At 38.3% G+C, this 20,898-nt stretch overlaps 1 protein-coding gene across 7 annotated transcripts in view; it reads right to left on the bottom strand.

Annotated features, from left to right (window-relative positions):
• AP3B1 (adaptor related protein complex 3 subunit beta 1) overlaps nucleotides 1–20,898 on the bottom strand; it is a 167,849-nt gene that overhangs the window by 135,030 nt on the left and 11,921 nt on the right. For all 7 annotated transcript variants that reach the window (XM_044446339.1, XM_044446337.1, XM_044446338.1 and 4 more), the window contains exons 2-6: nucleotides 14,164–14,239; nucleotides 10,445–10,519; nucleotides 4,455–4,550; nucleotides 1,795–1,955; nucleotides 933–999 (exon numbers count right to left, since the gene is read on the bottom strand). In XM_044446339.1, the coding sequence (XP_044302274.1) occupies nucleotides 933–999; nucleotides 1,795–1,955; nucleotides 4,455–4,550; nucleotides 10,445–10,519; nucleotides 14,164–14,239 (475 nt within the window). The remainder of the gene's footprint in view (nucleotides 1–932; nucleotides 1,000–1,794; nucleotides 1,956–4,454; nucleotides 4,551–10,444; nucleotides 10,520–14,163; nucleotides 14,240–20,898) is intronic.

Raw genomic sequence — 20,898 nt, 5'->3', positions numbered from 1 at the left:
TTCGGACTCATCTGATTCTGAGGTGGGGGTGGGGGTAAGGTCACTGAAGTTTCAAGGTTATCTAGTGAAGCCGAGCTTGACAATGGAAGGAGCTGAAAGGTTTTTAGGATGGGAGGGAGATCAAATCGGGGAGATCAGATCCAGTCTTTAACCCAGGAAGGAGTTGACAAGAGAAACAGCTGCCCAATTAGAGGGTCTTCAGTATTTTCCCTGTCATGCCCTCAAGCAGCAAGAGCCATTCTGAGGGTGGAGTCAGAAGCTTTACTAAAAGAGAGGGACAGAGAGGAAGATTCCAGTTTGGATTCAACCTTTTACATGAGCAGATGCATCTCTTTCAACCCTGAGAGAAGGCTATTTAAAATTCATACTGTTCTGTAATCAGTTAAGTTTAAATTTAAAAAATGTACTTCAAGGGGTTGTCTTGAGTTTGATAACCAGAAGGAAAAAAGGAAGGGATCAGCTCATGACACTATGGTTTCTACCACACAACAGGAACCTCATTCCTAAAGAATCTCTGGAAGCAGACAGAAACCATCAACTCTCTGCTTCCTGGGATCCTCTATCAATAAGGTTTCTATTCTACATCAAGAAATGCAGAGCTTGTTCTTAAGGCATCTTTCCCTTCCACATTTGTTTTGCATGTGGGGGACTCCAGACAGAGCTTGGGAGGCTGTACAAAGATTGCACTTTCTGCAGTAGTTATGCTACATATAATGCTCTCCTTAGCCACTGTAACCCTGCTTAAAGTTTACAATAGCATCTATTGTATTTCATTGTATTTTATCGTGTTGTAAGCCGCCCCGAGGTTTCGGCAAGGGGCGGCATAGAAATGTTATAATAATAATAATCATCATCATCATCATCATCTCATTAAAAGTAAAAAGATCACAGTTCTAATTACAGTATAAAGCAACTTGATTTTTATTACTTACTGTGCTCTTATCTTTCAGAAGTTTCTCGATGACTTCAATTAATAATTCTTTTTGCTCAGGGTCAAGGCTAAAAATCAATGAAAAAGAATCAGATTCTATCATTTTAAGGTATTCTATAATTTTAGACTAATTATATACCCTACATGAAAATAATACTGAAGATTAGATGCAAGAATGGAACAGGGGAAATAGAATGAAAATGAACATTGGCATTTTTATAGACTTTTGAGAACGGAATAGTTTGAATGGCAACACTCAATGTTGCACAATTCAATTTATTTGAAGGTATGAAAATCCTGAATATAGACCTTTGAATCCTGTCCACAAAAATACAATATTAAAGCTCTATTTTAAATAACTATTCTATCAAACAGACTCAATAGATAGTCATTACTAGCGTAAACAATTGAATTCAATAAGTAAACAAGTATGACAGTAACTGGATCCACAGTTTTCATAGCTATACTGGATAAAGTATACCAGCTTTCCTAAACCTGGTGCCTTCCCACTCTCATCATTCCAAGCCAGTATGAAGATTTCAGAAGTCATAGTCCAACACATCTGCAGGGTACCAATTTGAGCAAAGCTTACATAAACTATATAGGTAGGATGACATTAAACACTTCATTTTGAATTATTTTTTCATCAGTCCACTTCGATAAAATTCGTACAACCTTTCACACATGCAACCTTGACAGGCTACCAACTATGTTAACACAGACCTTTTCGTCAAAGTCATTTTGCTGACTTTATGCCCATTAGCAAGAGGCAGTTATCATAAGCTGTAGCTAAACTTCATTATAACACACTCTACTGAGCATTAAATACAGCTCTTCTATATTTATAGCTAGAGAGAACTTACCTGTAAAGCTTTTGGATTGCATGGGCGGCATTTTTTCTAACATAAGGTGATAAATCAGTTGATGCCTCTTTGATAGCAAGCATCATAATCGGAACAATAATTGGCACTCTAATACTGGATAAAACTCTCAAAGCGCTTGCACGGATTAACTGATTAGGATCCTAAAATGAAAATAAGGTATCTGTTATCTTCAGATAAATGCACTACTAAAATTTTTATTGACACAAGATGTATGCGAGTGCACATGCATGCATACACATGCACATAATCTATTTCGTACGTGTAACATGGGCCTCCAAGAAGGGGAACAGGACCCAAAAAGTATTTCATTCAGTTCTCTGTCCTACCTACACACATCCTTAACCATATACCCAAAAATGGGTTTATGATTAAGGATATTAAGGACAGCGATATCCACTGTTGCTGGAGGACGACTGCCTAGCAACAGTGATGCATGCACTGGTTACTTCCCGGTTGGATTTCTGTAATGCGGTCTACGTGAGGCTGCCCTTGAAGACAGTCCAGATACTTCAGATGGTGCAAAATAGAGCAACCAGGTTGCTGACGAGGACTGGGTGTTATTCTCATATAACCCCAGTCCTCTACCAGCTTCACTGGCTCCCCATTGAAGTCCAGGCTCAAATCAAGGTGTTGGTTATCACTTATAAAGCCTTTAACGGCTTGGGATCTGGATACCTAAAGGACTGCCTGCGGCCATATTTGCCCTCCCGCTCCTTGAGATTGGCAGCAGAGGCTTTCCTCCGGGAGCCGTGAGAGAAATCAGGAAGCAAAGTACCCGGAGGAGGGCTTTCTCTGCGGTGGCGTCCCATCTGTGGAATGCACTCCTCAGAGAGGTCCACCTGGTGCCGTCGTTATTTGTTTTTCAGCGCCAGGCCAAGACCTTTTTATTCAAACAGTATTTTAATAATGTTTAATATTTATATATTTTAATTGTGCAGCCAGTGTGTTTCCAGGTTTTAACTGTAATTGTAATTGTTTTATTTATTTATTTCTGTGAGGCATCCTGAGGCTATGTAGCAAGGAGACGGCATATAAAAACTTTAAATAAATAAATAAATGGTACAAAAGCTTTTCTGCTACACAAAGTTTTTCATTAGATAAAATGAAGAGTAAGCCAATTGTGATATGAAAAAATGCATGTCTTCCTTAAGTACCCTGTGATAACTATATCTTGATAGGAGTATTACTAATTTCTTTGGCTGAATATTGAATTATTATTCATTACATTTCTGTACTTGCTTGTAGTCAAAGTTCTCTGGGCAGTTCACAACATTAACTCACTCAACTGAATTTCAACCAGGCCCAACCCTGCTTAGCTTCCAAGATTAAGCAGGATCAGACACTTTATGCTATATGGAATTATGATGAAGAAATCAAAGTAGCAAGAGTATTTTCTTTTCAGGTCTTCATTACTGAAAAGTGCCTTCCACATACTGTTACTAATACAAGAACTTTACACTTTTTATATGCTGATATAATCCTGTGAGGTAAATTGCCACTTTTCCTACTAGAATACATCAATCCTGATGATTTTGGACATGGTGCTGTTCAGTATAAAGATTTATACTGAACAGTATAAAGGACTTGAATTTTGCATGCAGTGGTTGAAGTTTCTCCCAACGTCTTGGTCTATTTTGATCTCAGGCAAAATTGTCCAGGGCATTGGGAGAAACCTGAACCATGACATCCAAGATTCAAGTCGAGTTACTCATACAATTAACAAAACTATTTCAAAAAGCAGCAGGACTGAGGTGTTGCAGTGGCACATGCTAAAGCCTTATGTTAAGAAAACAAGTTTCATGTGAGACACACATGCAACTCACACAGATATATACAGACATTATATTGTCTTAGAGGAATGTTATGTTTCCAGATATTATATTGTCCTAGAGGGATGTTATGTTTCCAGCCCAGGGAGATATATCATCAGAGCTATTTAGAATAAAACTGACGGAGAACAGAGACTAAAGGTACCGAGCACCTACAGCAGGTGCCCCTCATGCCTCAATGACAAGGCATAAATTTTAAGACCAATCCTGAATCTTAAGGACAAAGTCCTTTATTGAAGTCACTTCAAACAGAGACAAAAGTGACTTCATAGTTTTTAAGCAATCCCCTCTTTGACCAGCATTAGGCATCTGTCCTTCTCCAAGTCCAAGGAAAAGAAGAATGGATGCTACTCATCCTATTTCAAATCTAAAACATCCCATCATGTTAACAAGATCCCCAAGTCCCTGAACCACTGAGAGGTGGATGAGTAATTAATGACATCATACTAGACTTGGTGAACTGTATCTCTGCTATAAAAGCTAATTAATTTTAAATTAAGAATGAAAGAAAGCATACATGACAATATACACTAAATGTTCATGTTATGCGTAACAAACAGAATTAAATAAAGAAAATGACACATATTCAATATTGATGTATGACATGACATTTGTAGACAATACTGGCTACTAAAATAGATTTGAGCCACTGTGTAAGGGCAACCAAGCAAGTTAGCATAATCACAAGGCCTTACGATAATTAGATGATAGATTTTCTTCTGGTTTTGTTTTTCTCTGTTAAAAATAACTTACTTCTTTGAAAAGACAAACAACTTCCCAGGAAGCACTGCTAATTTGATATTTACTTACTTTCAGAGCACGCTGAAAAGTACTAATTGATAGCAGTGCTAGGTCCTGCTGTTCCTCCGCATAGCGCATCAGGTAGACATATACAAGTTTTTTAATCTGAAAAAGATTGGTTTATTTATGTTGAAATATTATAATTAACATCATTTAGAATTTACATCCATATAAATCTCCAGGTAAAAGTCTGCATTTAGAACTATGAAATAGTTTTTCTTAAGTCACAGATGTGAGGAACAGAAATTCTAAACGCCATGGGACAATAAATATATAATAAAAGGTTTCAAACTCTTAAACTGTCCTAAGTATTATAACTTAAAAGAAGTGCATTTTAGTTAAATTCCAAACATAACCTAAGCAAAGACAAAAAAAAGTCTTATGAATTGATCATAAAGGTTTATAATGGAAACTCTGAAAAACCTTTAACTGCAGCTCTATAATTATTGTCACTATCTGGAAAAAAGAGATGTTTTTCTGCCCATTCTGCCAAAAACCAAGATATTAAATCACAGAAGGTTACAAGGCAGTAAATTATTTGTTCTACTATGAACAAGCAGCAATCAACATTGACAACAAGAGGCCTGTATAGTGAATGCCTGCAGGTGTGCAGAGAAAGCCTCCTTTCCTTGAAACCACTCTGAGACTAGAGGCAGGAGTACTTCAGTTTCGTGACTGCACTGTTCTTTTATCATTTACCTTCATTCAATGTTACAGCACTCCTCCCTTTAAAACTAATAATAACAGAGACACATTAGAGTTGAGGAACACAGGCAGATCTGTTTAATTAGTTTATCAATAAACGTATATCAAACTTCATGAGTTATTGACTAAACCTTTGATTATTTCTGTTCTACACTGCCAATTGCTTTCTAGGTCACTTTTCTATATCTTTTGACATGAGGAATATAACTAAGTCTAGGGCGATGTGCTCTTATGAAAATGAATTTTACTAAAATCTATAACAAAGTGCCCTTCAGTAGTTTTGTAATGCTTCCCATCCCTGCCACACACACACTGTTCATTAAGCAGAATAAGTTAACTATAAAACCTATGTCCAAAACCTCTCCCAGATATATATACTTTGTTGCCAGAGCATGTAAGATTAAGGAGACTGGACAACACCCATTCCTAATCTCAAGCAGCTAAAATGCTGTTTGGAAATAACTGAAGTCTTGCTTGGTTATGCTGGCTTTTCCTGCAATTACCATGTTTTCCCAAAATAAGACCTAATCGGAAAATAAGCCCTAGCATGATTTTTTGCTCTTAATATAAGCCCTACCCCAAAAATAAGCCCCAGTTAAGATCGTCAGCAAGACAGACCAGGAAACACAGTAGTATGTCTGTTGCAACACACAATAGATGTATTGAATTATAAAATAATGTTAATATATAATTAAATATAAATAAATAATATTTTGACATTAATACTTAAAATAAATTATAATATACATTATAATTAACTATTTGTAAATACTGAAGTGAACGCCTTTGGATGAGAGGTAAATGCTTATGTAAACTGATGAACATGAGACTTATTGCTGAATGACCAGAGTACAGACACAACACGCAAATAACGTCAATACGTCATGTGTTGTGACGGATGTACTTAATGCACGGTTGCAAAATGCAAGATGGGTACAAAAAGAGCTATTCCGTCAAGTACAAAAAAGGAATCGTGGAGGACTCTTGGGGCAAGAATCTCATGACTTTTGTAAGAAAAAATAAGACATCACCTGAAAATAAGCCCTAATGTGTCTTTTGGAGCAAAAATTAATATAAGGCCCGGTCTTATTTTTGGGGAAGCATGGTAGCAGGCATTCTGAACCTTCAGTATGCCCTGAATAGGTTCTGCAGCGGAAACACTATAACTGTTTCAGTGCATTTATTTGTACAGCAAAAGTCCACTGAAAGATACCAAAAATTCTGAGTCAAAACTGTCAACAGCTGTACCTAATTTACAATGCCATGCAGAAGTGCCCTCCCATTGATTTTTCCACATTTTGTTTCATTACAACATGGAACTAAAATGAATTTAACTGGAAGTGTTAACACTTAGTATGCACAAGATACTCAGCATTGTAAGAGGTACAAAATATTTTTTAAAATTTTGGCAATAAAATGGAGCAGGTCTAACAAAAGCTGCAATGCTTTGCAAGAAGTATTCATACACACCTCTTCAACTTTTGTTGTGTTACAAACTGGACTTGAAATAGATTATTGCTTTTTGTTAAGTGAACAAAAAGAAACTGGCACTTGTTGGTTGCCCTAACTATCCAACCTCTATTGGGTAGAAACACCTTTGTCAGGAATTACAGCTGCAAGTCCTCTTGGGAAACTTCTTGTACATCTGGATTCTATAATGTTTGCATTCTTCCTGGCAAACTGCCTCAGATCTGTCAGGCTGGATGTGGACACTTGGTGAACAGCAACTTTCAAGTCTTATCACAGATTCTCTTTTGCACTGAAGTTTGGGTGTTGACTGGACCACTCTAAGATATTCAGGATCCTGTTTTTAAACCACCCCGGTGTTACTTTGATTGTGTGCTTAGGGTCAAATTTCTGCTGGACCACGAATCTCTGCTCCACTTCCAGGTCCTTTGCAGAATGAAACACGATTTTCCCCTGGAATTGCCATGTATTTACCTCCATCCATCTTGCCCTAAATCCTGACTAGTTTCATAGTCCCTGCTGAGGCAAGCATTCCCACAACATGATGCTGCTGCCACCATGCTTCAACATGGAAATGGCGTTACCAGAGCAATGAGCACTACTGGCTTTGAGCCACACACAGCATTTTTCAGCAATTGCACAAACACGTTCATAATTTATTATAATTTAGTCTTTGGTAAGTGCTTTCTTGCAGCTGTCCAATATGTATAATTTTTCATGGTCAATTTTCTTGTATGTTCTAGCTAGAAAGAAGCAGCAAAGTGGAGTAGAGAATATACACAGAAATTGACACAATGAGACTGCACCAGTAAAATAAAGTGCACCAAAAGTTGGGGAGGGGGGAATGGGACTGGATGACAGTATCTGCTATGGTTACTGTAAGTGTGCAAATTTCTTGTCCATCTAGTCCTCAGTTTTTAAATTGGTTCAAATTCCCCTTTCATTTGCTTCCCAGTCATTAAATGTGTATATATTTCTGCAGTTTCTTAAAGAACTGTTAGAAAACCACACTACGTACTTCAAAACAGAGCCATAAAACTGGAGAGGAAGAAAATAGTAGCTGCCCTTTCTGAAGCTGCTGGAGTTTCAGGGAAATGCTAAAATTGTGGAACATACTATGAACTGGCAGTTCAACACTTAAGAGCACAGAGGATTACATCACTAAGGTGGAAATACTGTCCCACCATTTTGGTGCACTACCCTTGCAGCTTGCCCCATTCTACCAGTGATTTTTAATTGATAATTTGGTCATTGACCATTGACAACTGTGCACAAAGTAGCCTATATATTGGTTCCACCTTGTAAATGTCCATATGGTACCTGCTACTTCTGAAACTGATCAGCCAAGACCATACATATTGGTCAACGGTAAGAATGCATTTGTGCAATAATGGAAATGGTGATGATGAAAATTATGAATTATCATCTCCCTGAGGGGTGGTTCTTGTAGAAGGGCCTCCTGAGTTGATCTAAGGGGGTGGGTGCAGACAGTTCTTTAGATACCCAGGCCCCAAGTCATGTAGGGTTTTATATGTAAATAAAATATTTTTATTTATATTTCTATGTAAATAAAATAAAATTGGATTACTGCCACGCACTCTACATGGGGCTGCCCTTGAAAACGGTTCAGATACTGCAACTGGTACAGAATAGAGCTGCCAGGCTGCTGAGGGGGACTGGCTGTTACTCTCACATAATGCCGGTCCTCTACCAGCTCCACTGGCTTCCAGTTGAAGTCCAGGCCCAATTAAAGGTGCTGGTTTTGACCTATGAAGCCCTAAACGGCTTGGGATCAGGATACCTGTAGGAACGTCTCCTTCCATATATGCCCTCATGCCCCTTAAGATCTATGGGAGAAGCCCTGCTCCGGGAACCATCTCTAAGAGAGGTAAAAAGGTCATCAACTTGGAGTAGGGCCTTCTCTGCTGTGGCACCCAGACTCTGGAATGTACTTCCCAGAGAGGTACGCCTGGTGCCAAGTTTATATTCTTTTCAGCACCAGGCCAAGACCTTTATATTTAAACAGTATTTTAAAATTTAACAGCTTTTAAGTTTAGTCTCTGTTTGTTATGTGATTTATTGTTTTTTTCTGTTCTATTATTTATTGACATTGTTTTAATTGTTTTTTTAAATATCGTAAGCCATCCTGAGATCTTGGCATACAAAAGCAATACACACACACACACACAAGCACCTTGAATTGGGCCTGGGCCACAACTGGTAGCCAGTTAAGTTCTTTCAGAACTGGTGTTATATGGGCCACTCTAGAAGTACCAGTTACCAACTGAGCAGCCTGCTTCTGCACCAGTTGCAATTGATTGATTGATTGTATTTATATACCATCCCCATAGCCCAGAGGGCTCTCTGGGTGGTTTACAGACATTTAAACCCCAAGTACAATATCCAGTCCTAAATAAAATAAATTGGCTACACCACAACTGAGTATAAAATGACATGGTTAAAATGAAGTAAATGAATAAAAATACAATTAAAATTAATTAGCTTTAAAATATTGGTCAAATAAAAAGGTCTTGACCTGGCGCCGAAAAGCATATAATGACAGCACCAGGCAGACCTCTCTAGGGACCATCTTCAAAGGCAGCCCCACATAGAGCATATTACAATAATCTATTTTGGAAGTTCCCAGAGCATGGGTAACTATTTTCAGGTTACATCTGTCTAGGTAGGGGCAGAGCTGGAAAATCCACCACAGCTGGAAAAGGGCACTCCTAGACACTGAGTCCACCTGATATTCCAGGGATAGACTAGGATCCAGGAGCACTCCAGACTGTGGACCCTGTCCTTTAGGGGGAGTGTGACCCCTTCCAGGAAAGGGTAATGCCCTCCTAATGTATCAGAGGCCCCCCCCCCACCTATGAGAAAGAGAGGTAGAGCTGAGTGTCGGCAGCATATTGCTGACTCCTCCGTCCAAGCCTTTGGATGACCTCTCCCAGTGGTTTCAAGTAGATATTGAACAGCATTGGGGACAGTACAGAGCCCTGCAGAACCCTATGACACAACTGCCATGGGGTAGAGTAACTGCCCCCCAGCACCACCTTCTGGACTCAGTCAGTCAGGTAGGAGCAGAACCACCACAAAGCAGTGCCTCTCACTCCTAACCCAGTCAGCCTGTCCAGAAGTACACCATGGTTGATGGTGTCAAAAGCCACTGAGAGGTCAAGGAGAACCAACAGGGTCACACTCCCCCATCCCTCTCCCTGAAAAGGTCATCGTACAGAGCAACCAAGGCAGTTTCTGTCCTGTATGCAGGCCTTCTGCCTTCAATGTGTAGAAGATATTTTCTGTTTTACAGCATTAAGACTGAAACAAATGGAAACATGAGGCCTGCTGTAAAAATGAAAGTACCATAATAATGTGCAAAGTCTTCTGCTAGTGAATATGGAATAACACCAGAGATTATTTACTTGTGTTCATTGTGTGCAGATTCAACCCTGCACCTTGGAAGGAATATCTGTTCCAGTCAATATAACAGTTGTATCCATACATCATACTAACCCATCCTGGGAATAAATATTTCCAGATATTTTTTTCCCCTTGGCAATCACAACAAAAAATGAGACATTTATGTTACCAGTTGTCATGTTAAATCTTGTGATTGTTTCCTCAGCTAGCAAGTGTTTCACCACTTTGCAATTTACCAATTTTACAAATACCTCAACATAAGAAGTTCCTACTTCAGTTCACTTTATTATTTCTACACTGTTTAACTGGAATTAAATTCTGATGAAAGCAATTTCATGGGATTGAGCTGGAAGCTTTAAAAGCTGCATTTAAAAATAACAAAATGACAAGATTTGTTACCATACCTCAATATTTTTATTTGCTACATTCTTCACTACAGCAGGAAACAATTCAGATGCATTTTTCCCTTTGGCAATCATCTTAAAACAAAAAATGAAACATGTTTTCAAATAACACATTATAATAATATTGGAAATTTTTCAGTTCTTTAAAGCTTCTTCATTTTTGAATACGTATGTCCTTTCAAAATTATTTAGTAGAGCAATGTATAAGGGGCAGGAGAACACTTGACCTTGTGACTCAAATATGACCCTCAGTGGTTGTCCTTTTGACTTAAGCTTCTTTCCCAAGACCAAGGCCTGGCACTGAGACAGGGAAGGAAGTTATTGGTAGTAAGCAGCCTTTCTTACTGCTCAGTACTGCGAAAGGGAGCCTTCCTCAGGGCACAGTAGGAAAAAAATATCCCCCCCACAGCTGATACACATGAATCAGTTGAGGAGGTAGGGCTAGGTAAAGACTGCTTGCAAGTGAAAGGCATACAAGCCTTTAGTAGGTGTGCAAGTGGTGCATGCCAGCAACAGCTATACTTGCTTTTGATTTATGACCACCGACATTCTAGCCCAGAACCAATTTGGCCCATGGGCTGAAAATGATTTCCCACTGCTACCATAAAGCTACAATGAAGAAAATTCTAAGCTTTTTCAAAGAAATATGTTTTAATTTATAAAACAAAATTATGCAAAATTGCCATTTCATTTCAAAATAATCAAGGGAATGCATCTAGCCATGTGAGCAGTATTTAACATTTTAAGATCTGAAAAATGTACCAAACATTAACAGATATGCAATAGTGTGGCTATTGAGCAACAACTTAATATGCACAGGAGGAAACTTGTGTATATCAGAATAATGCTGTAGTTTCCTTTCAGAATTGTTGGTCACAGTCTTCTTCCTTGCCAAATGCAACCTATAAAATATTGCTCTGATAATTTTAGTGGAAACCAAACTATTTCTGGAGATCACAAATACCAAACTACAAGGGAATTTAGACTACTGGATTTAATACTACAGTGTATGAAAAAGTTTCAGGTATATTTGGTGTAAAACACACCATTCTATTGTGATGGGATTTAATATTTAGAGCATAATTTTTAAACATATCATGGAAATTCACATGTGTAACTTGCATTATTTAACTGACCAATCATAATAGCTGCAGTGTACCATGTAAATATGTATTTAGGATGTCTTAAAAGCATATTTTGTCTCATTAAGTCATAATGATCAGTGTAAATCCTCCTTTGTTCATGGCTCATTAAGCCAAAAGAACATAATGGGTATTTCAAAGACTAAGATACCATTTCAATTTAGCAGCTTTAAATAGCCCATGTGAAAAGCTCCAGTCCACTGTATTTTATAAAAGAAGGATAACACTTTAAGAGTATGCAAGTTTCTTTACTAACCTGTTGCAGTTTTCAACATCATGTATCAACTGTCATGCACCCAGTGTTACTCTTTGCAGACAGCAATACAGCTCTTCAACCTAGTTATAAAAGCTTCTGTATAGAAGCTAATCTGGCAATTATAAAGGCAGGTTGTTTACCTATAACTGTTATTCTTCAAGTGGCCATTCAGGCTCTGCAACTCTATGGAGCCTGTTGCTAGGAAGATTCAATCTCGGTGGTGGTGTCATGCATGGTTTCTTTGTTGATTGAGTTTATATCCCACCCCATTAGCCAAAAAAATCTTTCTGGTTTCCCAAGTGGTTGGTACCACCTGGGAGTCCATCTAGTGCTGTTTAGACTTGGTGAGTACTGGATCTTTCGGTCTCAATTTTTGGCCCTATTGGCCAACTTTTTCTTAAGCTTTGCTGACTTGCCCAGAGTCTGAAGAGGTAATGCAGGCACAGTTGGAGCCATGGCTGTGGTTGAAAACATGGACCTCTGAAGAGGCTGCCACTGACAGGTGGGATACCTGAAATGCACCAGGGCATCAAATGCATGGAGAGTCTTGTTCCAGAGCTCCATGTGATGTCTGTGGACTTGTTTATTAAATGCCTGTCAATGGGGGCATTGGTCCATGGTGTGCCCCTCATCCAGGGCACAATGAGAATATCCATTCGTTGGAAACAGTTTAGTTCCATATCTCACACACTTGTAGAATGGTGCCTTCTATGCCATTGGGCAAGTAAGAAAGGCAAGGCAAGAGAGAGGGGGAGAAGGGAAAAAAAATTAAGGAGAAGGTGGATCAGACAGGGAAAAATGCAGAGGTTGTCTTTGTTGCTGTTTTTTGAAGGGAGGTTAAAAAAAAAGTGGCTAGAGGAAAAAAAGGGTATATATAGAGAGCTGCTCAGAAATATATTGAAAGAGGCAAGATAAGAAAAATGATCTGAGAGAAAAACTAAAGAATTTCCTGAGGCACTGAAAGCAGTTAAAGAATAACTGAGGGAAATGGTGGGAGCTCCTCCCTTTATATGGACACTGGAGGAGGGGAAGAGTTCCCACCAAATCACTCTTAGCTGTTGAATCATCCCAGCAATGGACTCCATGCAGGCATAGAGCTCATACAAGTATGTGTGATGCAGAGATACCACGAGGAACCTCAGTTTTGACACCTTTTAAGCAGTCTGTTCATTAGCTAATATACAACATGCACTCATCTGAAAGAAGACACTGATCTTCTTTCAGGATCTAGCATTAATCAATCATGAGTTCAATCAAACAAAATAGAAAAGTTTTAAATGACTGATCTAAAACAAGTACAAATATCTCATCAGTAAATACATGACCTGATGTCACATGCCTTTTAGAATACTCATTGGCTGGTTTTACTATTAGTTACCTTTTTCTATGTTGTTTTTAATTGCAATTAGGTCTACATGCAAAACATGCTTTGGCCTTGTGCTTCTTGAACAACAGTACCCCATGCTGCATATCAGATTCCTTTATGGGAAGATTCAAAACAGTTTGTGATATAACTTGGATTGGAGCTGGTGGTGATGTCTGCTGTTCTGGTGTCCACTGCATATACCCAAGTAAAGGGAGCTGTGACTGGACCCATGCTGACATTTGTTCCCAATTACCTCTTCTGCTTTTATTCCATAACCAGCCATTTCACAGGGTGTACAGAATGACATCCAAACAATCCAGGTTGTTTAGGGACTTCATAACTCAACAGTTAACCCAACAATAGACCATAGGTTAACCACTGGGTTATTTAGCTCCCAAACAACCCAGATATCTGAATGCATAAATGATACTCCACAAATTATGAAGATGACAGTTGCGGTTTATGCAGTAAAAGCAGCACTGGTGAGAATGTTGCAGGCAGTGCACCCGCTAGTCCACAAAAACCCATAGATTTTTAAACCAATGGGTTGTCACTACTTGTGAAACAAGTCAATGAGAACAATCATTCAAATAACCGCAGGAGTGCAGTCAAGAGGAAACATCTGAATTATGTCCAAGGAGCATAAGCAACACAGACATATGTCCACTGTAGCTTCCATCTGCCTCTCAAATAACATAGTTAGTCTGTTGTATTAACTATACTGTGTTCATAGGGTTCACACACAGACTTGCTACTTTCTTGAAGGAATTAGAATTGCCACATGATTAAGCAAAAGCATATTTCAGTTGATGGGTGCTTTTAACAATTTCACCACTTCCAAAATAAACCTGCACACATAGGACACATTTATGTATGTCTATGTCTGTTTAAAGTGTGCAGAAGTAAACTATTCTGAGCTGTCAGCATTATATACACATTAAAAATTTAAAAATACCCCAACAATTCTCTTCATAGCATCTAGCTTAGCAGAATCTTTGTTGCTTTCCAACATATGCTTCAGATCTTCATTTCTATAAAGAAAGAGAAAACAAGTGTGAAAGTCACTGGTATCACAATCTGGTTATGAGTTAATGAGGAAACCCAAAATATGTTCCAATGTGTTCCAAACCCAAAATGTGTTCCACATTTGCAATAGTGTCAATGTTTACCCAAAGAAAGTGAGATATTGGCAATGAAACTACTGAAGAATAGACTAGTTAAAGTTAGACTAGTTACAAATAATAGTTTTGAAGATTAAATACTAATGTAAGGTCAAAATATTACTCTATTACTCTACTGTAGTCTAGTTATTGCAATCACTTTTAAATATAACACATACACTTGCTACTTTTTAAACATGGAATGTTATTGATTTTATACAATGTGACTATGTAAAGCAACACACATACACAAATCATATACACAAATGTAATAACAGAACTTGTTGGTGCAAAAGACCTTCTTTACAGTTCCAGGCAAGGAGATGCTTGATTTTTATAGTATTTCCAAAGAAAAATGGAAAGAAATGACAAATTGCTTCATTCTGGTACTTGTGTACATAACTGTGGCAATTTTCTACTTCTGCACACCTGGATAGCAATAGTTTATGCCAAGCAATATATGTAAAGACTTCTCTCTTCATATTCATAAAAAGTATGCTGAATATACCTTCTAAAAGCATTTAAGGTGAATGAATGTTCAGATACTCACACATAGAATTCACACATTATCAGAAAGGAAAAGGGGACATAAGAGAGAAAGCAGAGAGAAAAAGGAAGTCAGGTTCTTCTTCACTAGAGGGGGAAAGCCATTCCTCTCTGTTAAAATCAAGCACATTTTCTCTTAACACTTGGCAGAACTCAAAGAGTTACTTTATACTGCAGTCCTATACATATATATCTGAAAGTAAATTCCACTGAACTCAAGGGGACTAATATCGGAATAGGCATTTATTGGCTTTAAGTATTAACTCTGTATGCCACCTCCAATTGCACTGACTGGATTCAGAAAGCAAGCATTGTTAAAATGAGAACAGTGTACCAAAAATAATGTAACATAATAAATATGTCAACACAGCATAACAATCTGTATAAGAGAGCAAGGGAGTTTCAATATGCACACATATCAAACAAAATGCATGCTGAAGACGTTGGAAAGAACCACTTGCTGCCTTTGATGCCTCTAACTGAGCAACTTATCCAAAACACAAAACATTTTAGACAGTACAGTTTCATCCAAGGCAGGATAGACACTACACTAGCAAATGGTCTACTGACAACTTGTCAGGATTAAGTTTCAGCTTGTTTTCTTCCACCCAGTCCTTCTCAGCTGATAAACAAGTGTAAGGGTTCCATCACCTCCCTAGGATCAGATGAATTTGAACAGAGAGCTGACTATACTGATAATTCAACAGCACAGATCTGACTCTACAGCACAAATTACTTCCCAGCCATTTCACACACATGCTGAAGAGCAGGAGTGACCAGATGGAGCATTATGGAATCCCAAAGATCAAACAGGCGGAGTAGTTGTGTTCCAGTACCACCTTCTGGGGCTCCACTCTAAGGAACAAACAAAACCAGCTCAACATGCCATCCACTTTAAGACTATTTCTATGCAACTGCTATGTGTGTTTGTGTAATTTATTCATTTATACATCTGTAAACTGCCCAGAGAGCCTCAACTATTGGGTGGTATACAAATAAATAAATATTCCTACAAGGTGCTCCAGAGGAAAGCACTGTATTGGATAGTACGAATATCACTGTGAAGTCCAGGGAAACCAGCAGTGTCACACTCCCTCTGTACTACTCATTCACAGGTGCTACTCATCCAAGTATGGTACCCAAGGTAACCAGACCAAAAGCCATACTGGGAAGAGCTAGATCAGGGTGGAAAACATCTTTCAGCCCAGGGGCAAAATTCAATTTCAGAAGAGTTGTTGGGGCTCACAATTCAGAAGCAGGTATGGTTGAAGGTAAAGAGTATGGGACCAAAAATACAATGCCCATCCCCATGTATTTTAGTTTAAAGGCCTTATTATCAATATCTAAGTCTTAAGAGGGATGTTTTACCTCTTAATTACTTAATGCGTAAGTAATTGCACAAAAGCCAGGAACCACTATACATTCAGTGTGCTGGGTAAAGGGAAATGGGCCACTCAGGAAACACAGAGGGGTGGATTTGGCCTGTGAGGCCTTTGGCCTGTGGGGCCTGACGCTGCCCACATCTGATCTAGAGAGCCAGTTTCATCCAAAATTACCAGAACAATATACAAGCAGTCCTCAGATTACAAATGAGTTCCATTCCCCAAGAACATCTTTAAACTGAATTTGCATGTAAGTTGGATCAGGTATCTACTGTCATATTTAGCATGAGTTAGCCAAACGTTTGTCTTCGTATAGGTATATAATCTATCATATTTAAATCAGGCCTGTCCAATCTCTTTCAGCCCAAGGGTGAAATTAGTACTGAGTAGTTCTCAGGGGCCACATTCCAGCACTGGGTGAGCCAAAGGCAAAGGGGAAAGGACAAAAATGACTACCTTAAAACTCAGGAGAGAGAGTTCAATCTTTTAGAATGTGAAAATATGTAAAGATAGGAAATCCACCAAACAACTGGTAACAGGGGAAAAGGGGGTGGACCAGGGTAAGGGAACATAGCTGTATAGCCAGATCTGGCCCGCAGAACTAAGCTTTAACAGCCCTGATTTACATCAACAAATGCTACATTCTCAGGAGGCCAGTTTGCTATTACTCCTTAAATGTCTCCAAAAAATATTTTATCCATTTGAACTAAAAAATAAAAAATAGTTCAAGTTATAAAACCGATGGCATTTTTGTGTTATTTTTTTAAATTGTTAGACATTTTTAAACATGGGAAGAAAAATACTTTTTTCCTTTCTTTTTAGCTTCTAGCATATGCACTTGATTACAAAAAGAGAGGGAAGCTTAATCAGTAAAAGGAATTCCAATACACTAGCCCAACCTTCCCTAGTCTAGTGTACTCCAAATGTTTTGAGCACAGCTCCTATCAGATCCAGCCATTATGGCCAGTAATAAGGAATGCTAGAAATTGTAGTTCAAAACATCTGGAGGGTATCAGATTAGGACAGACTGCAGTAACAAAACAAATATAAGCCTCCTCGTGAGATTCACCAGTAAATAAAATAAAAAGTAGTTGTTTTTCAGTGAGCGATACAACATACAGTTAAAAAAACCCCAAAAGATCCAGCTCAGGTTAATTGCCTTGTATACCACTACAACATGACATAGGTTAGTCTAGCTTTCCCTAACCTGCTGCCTTCCAGGCATTTTAGATTACCTGCATTCCTGACCATGATCCATGCTAAGAGTGATGGGGACTGAAGTCCAAAACATTTGAAGGTTGGGAAACATTAGGTTAGTCAATATTGATCAGAACCATATGCAAAGTAGTCATCATAAGAAAAGAGACAACTGACACAGATAATACTTACAAAATAACATTTTCCTCAAAGGGATCAGCAGAAGTACTAGTAATCCTGCTCTCTTCTATACTAGCCTCTGGTTTTAGGGTAACCTGGAGGGTTTCTGCTTTTTCAATAATAAATTTAACGCTGCAAGCAGCCCCACTCATTTTACTCAACAGAGAAGGCTTGTGTTCCATTCTTTTAAACATGGAATCAAGAAGTCAGCACTATGGTAATGAAACCTTCTTACAGTATCAGAATGGAATATGACTTAAAAACATATGAGGTAACAGGATGCCCACTCCCTTTACTTGAAGAAAATGTGTACTAAAAGGTCATTTCCTTACAAAAATATATCTTACCAGCCAACTCTAACGAACAATACATACAGCAAATGCTTTCCCCTCTTATCATACTGCTGCATTAGTTTCTCAACATGAATCAATAGGAAACATACCAGAAATTTCATATCATTGTAAAGCTGAAGCAAAATACAATAGATTCCCTAATTCCAGCTCATGCTGCATACTAATATTCTATTTGAAATCATTGGATTTCCCCCTCATTTCCTAGGCTTCTTTAGAAAGACTACCTTGATATGCATGCGCCAAATTAAAAGAAAAGTACAATTTATCTTAGTTGTATACACAAGTCTGGAAAGTATTTCAGTTACAAAACAGTGCTATGTGTGGAGCTGGAAATGATAGGAGATGAAGAGAGAACAAGATGCAGAGCAGTATACAATGCAACACTGTTGTTAATTTATGTTGTGCTAGTGTTAAACGACCTCTAGCACAAGACCAACAGCACTTGCCCGCCTGATGGATTTCCCAGGGAAACCTTGTACAAGCAGCTTAATTTATGTTCAGAGCAGTGTCACACTGGATATTGCCAATGGATCTACAGTCAGAATTCATGATCTAATGAAACTTAAAGTATACTGAAAACAGAAACAGGAACCAGTCAATTCTAAAGAATTTGTGTCTAAAAATTGCCACAAAAAAGGCAGACCCTTTTGCAAAGCTGAACCACTGATTAACATTTTACTTTTTTCTTTCTTTGAGCCCTTCTCTTTGAACAAGCAATAATTTTTGCCTAAATCCTCTCCATGCAAGCTTACTTTAACATTGCCTATATTTTTTAAAAAAGGAACTGTTATCAATATGTTTACTTTCTTCCTTGTTTCCATTTGCTCATCCCAGTGAGCCTACAGAACTCTTCAACTAATGGGATGGTTCTAGAGTAGATGAAGATATAAAAAGATGAAACATAATCCAAGATAGAGATGCCAGTGGTTGAAACACCAAACGATCTGCATGGAGATTTGCATTTGGTCTTCCATGGAGTCACATTACCCCAGAAGAACCAAGTTCATAGAGATCCTACAGAAGGACATAAACCAAGTCTCAGTTGGTGACATCCATACCACACTGGGATGGTTCTGAAAACAGTCTAGAAATCTCAACATGTGTCTCAACATGGCCATTCAGACCTTACTTGGGACATTTCAGTTGGAGCATATAACACCAATATTATGCCAGATGAACTGGCTATCAGCACATTTTCAGGTCTAATACAATCTAAAACACAACTTAATGCAACCTAATACAAATAAAATATTTTATTTTTATTCTGTGTATATACTACCCCATTGCCATATGCTCCAGGCAGTTGACAAGGAAATAAAACCAACAAACTTTAAAACTTAGATGGTCTGGGACTTACTCCTTTAACTACCAGTCTGTATCTTGAGGTCAGCCTCAGAGGAACTCCCCATGTGCCTAAAAGTGAAATCAATTATTCTGGTAGGTATACAGAGGGTCTAATGTTTATGGAAATCTATTCTAACAAAAATACACATGCCCCTCTATATAGTCATTAAAGGCTTACTTATACAGGCCATGTTTAGAAACATAGAAACATAGAGACATAGAGACATAGAAACAGAGCGAGTCAGAAGGGGCCTTCCAGGCCAACTAGTCTGACCCCCGGCACCAGTCGGCTCCACTCACGACATGCCCACCATGTGCATGTCCAGCCTATCTTTGAACACCCTCACCGATGGGGCCTCAACAACCTCTCGTGGAAGCCCATTCCACATCCTTGGGGTCCTAACTGTCAGGAAGTGCTTTCTGGCATCTAAATGGAACCTTGGTTCCCTGAGCTTTGCTCCATTAGCTCTGTTATGCTATTTGTTGAATTCTTCCTGAATTGGTACAGAAATACAGACATTCCCTGAGTTACAAATGTCTGAGTTACAACCCATACTTATAAACTGCCATAAAGTCTATTAATTTAAAAATCTGAGTCAAAGGCCGACTGCAGGAAATTGCTATCACCAAAGAGAGAGGGGTAGTGAAAGGATAGAGAGGGAGGTTCTCTTGCCCCACCAATCTGGTGAATTTGGAGGAACAGAGATATTTGTAGTTTTTTCACTTTCTCAGTGGTTCTGAGCCCCTAAGCCCCATGAATATAAAGGGCCAACAACACATGATCTGACTTAACATACAAATTCAACTTAAAAGGCAAATTTCTTCTCAGGAATGAAACTCATTAATAACCCAGGGACTGCCTGTAGTCTAATGACTTTAAAACAAATTATGTTGGCTGAATGCTCTTTACTCATTGAATTATTACTAATTCCTACTGCTGTTTTATAATGAACTTGTTATTTATTTATATTTTGATTATGGACTTAATCTTTTTTAATGTTGGAACTGATATGAGGGTTTGCTTTAAATTGGTAGCCAATTTTAACTTACATTCACTTTTTAATTTGTTTTAGTATTTTCAAATGCTATATAAACATAAGTAATACAAAATGGCTGGTTTACTCTATGAGAGATGAAGAATTATTACGGTCTTCCCCAATATGGTGCCCTCCAGATGTTTTGGACTTCAACTCTCAACAGCTTTAGCAGCATAGCTTTGGGTCAGGAATAAAGACATCTGAAGGGGTTGATTATTAGAATGCACAGGGCTGGGGGAGGATAACATTGAATATAAATGGCAGCTTCCAGACAGATGAACTCCTGTCCTGATCTTCCCTTACTTTATTCATTACATTGGACAAGACTGGAACGCTGCAAATGTAACATTGCTTGATCTCTTAACTATGATTATGAGCTGTGGGCTCTCTCCCTTAATAACAGTTTAATGTAACGTGTGCACTGGTTTAACTTGTAATTAACACAAGGCAAATTTTATGTTCAGGATCAAAGCCTTGCTTGAAAAACTTGG

The sequence above is a fragment of the Varanus komodoensis genome, unplaced genomic scaffold, assembly GCF_004798865.1.
Source record: "Varanus komodoensis strain SLA01 unplaced genomic scaffold, ASM479886v1 scaffold5, whole genome shotgun sequence".
Classification (NCBI taxonomy): domain Eukaryota; kingdom Metazoa; phylum Chordata; class Lepidosauria; order Squamata; family Varanidae; genus Varanus; species Varanus komodoensis.
This window is presented reverse-complemented; position numbering and strand designations above follow the sequence as displayed.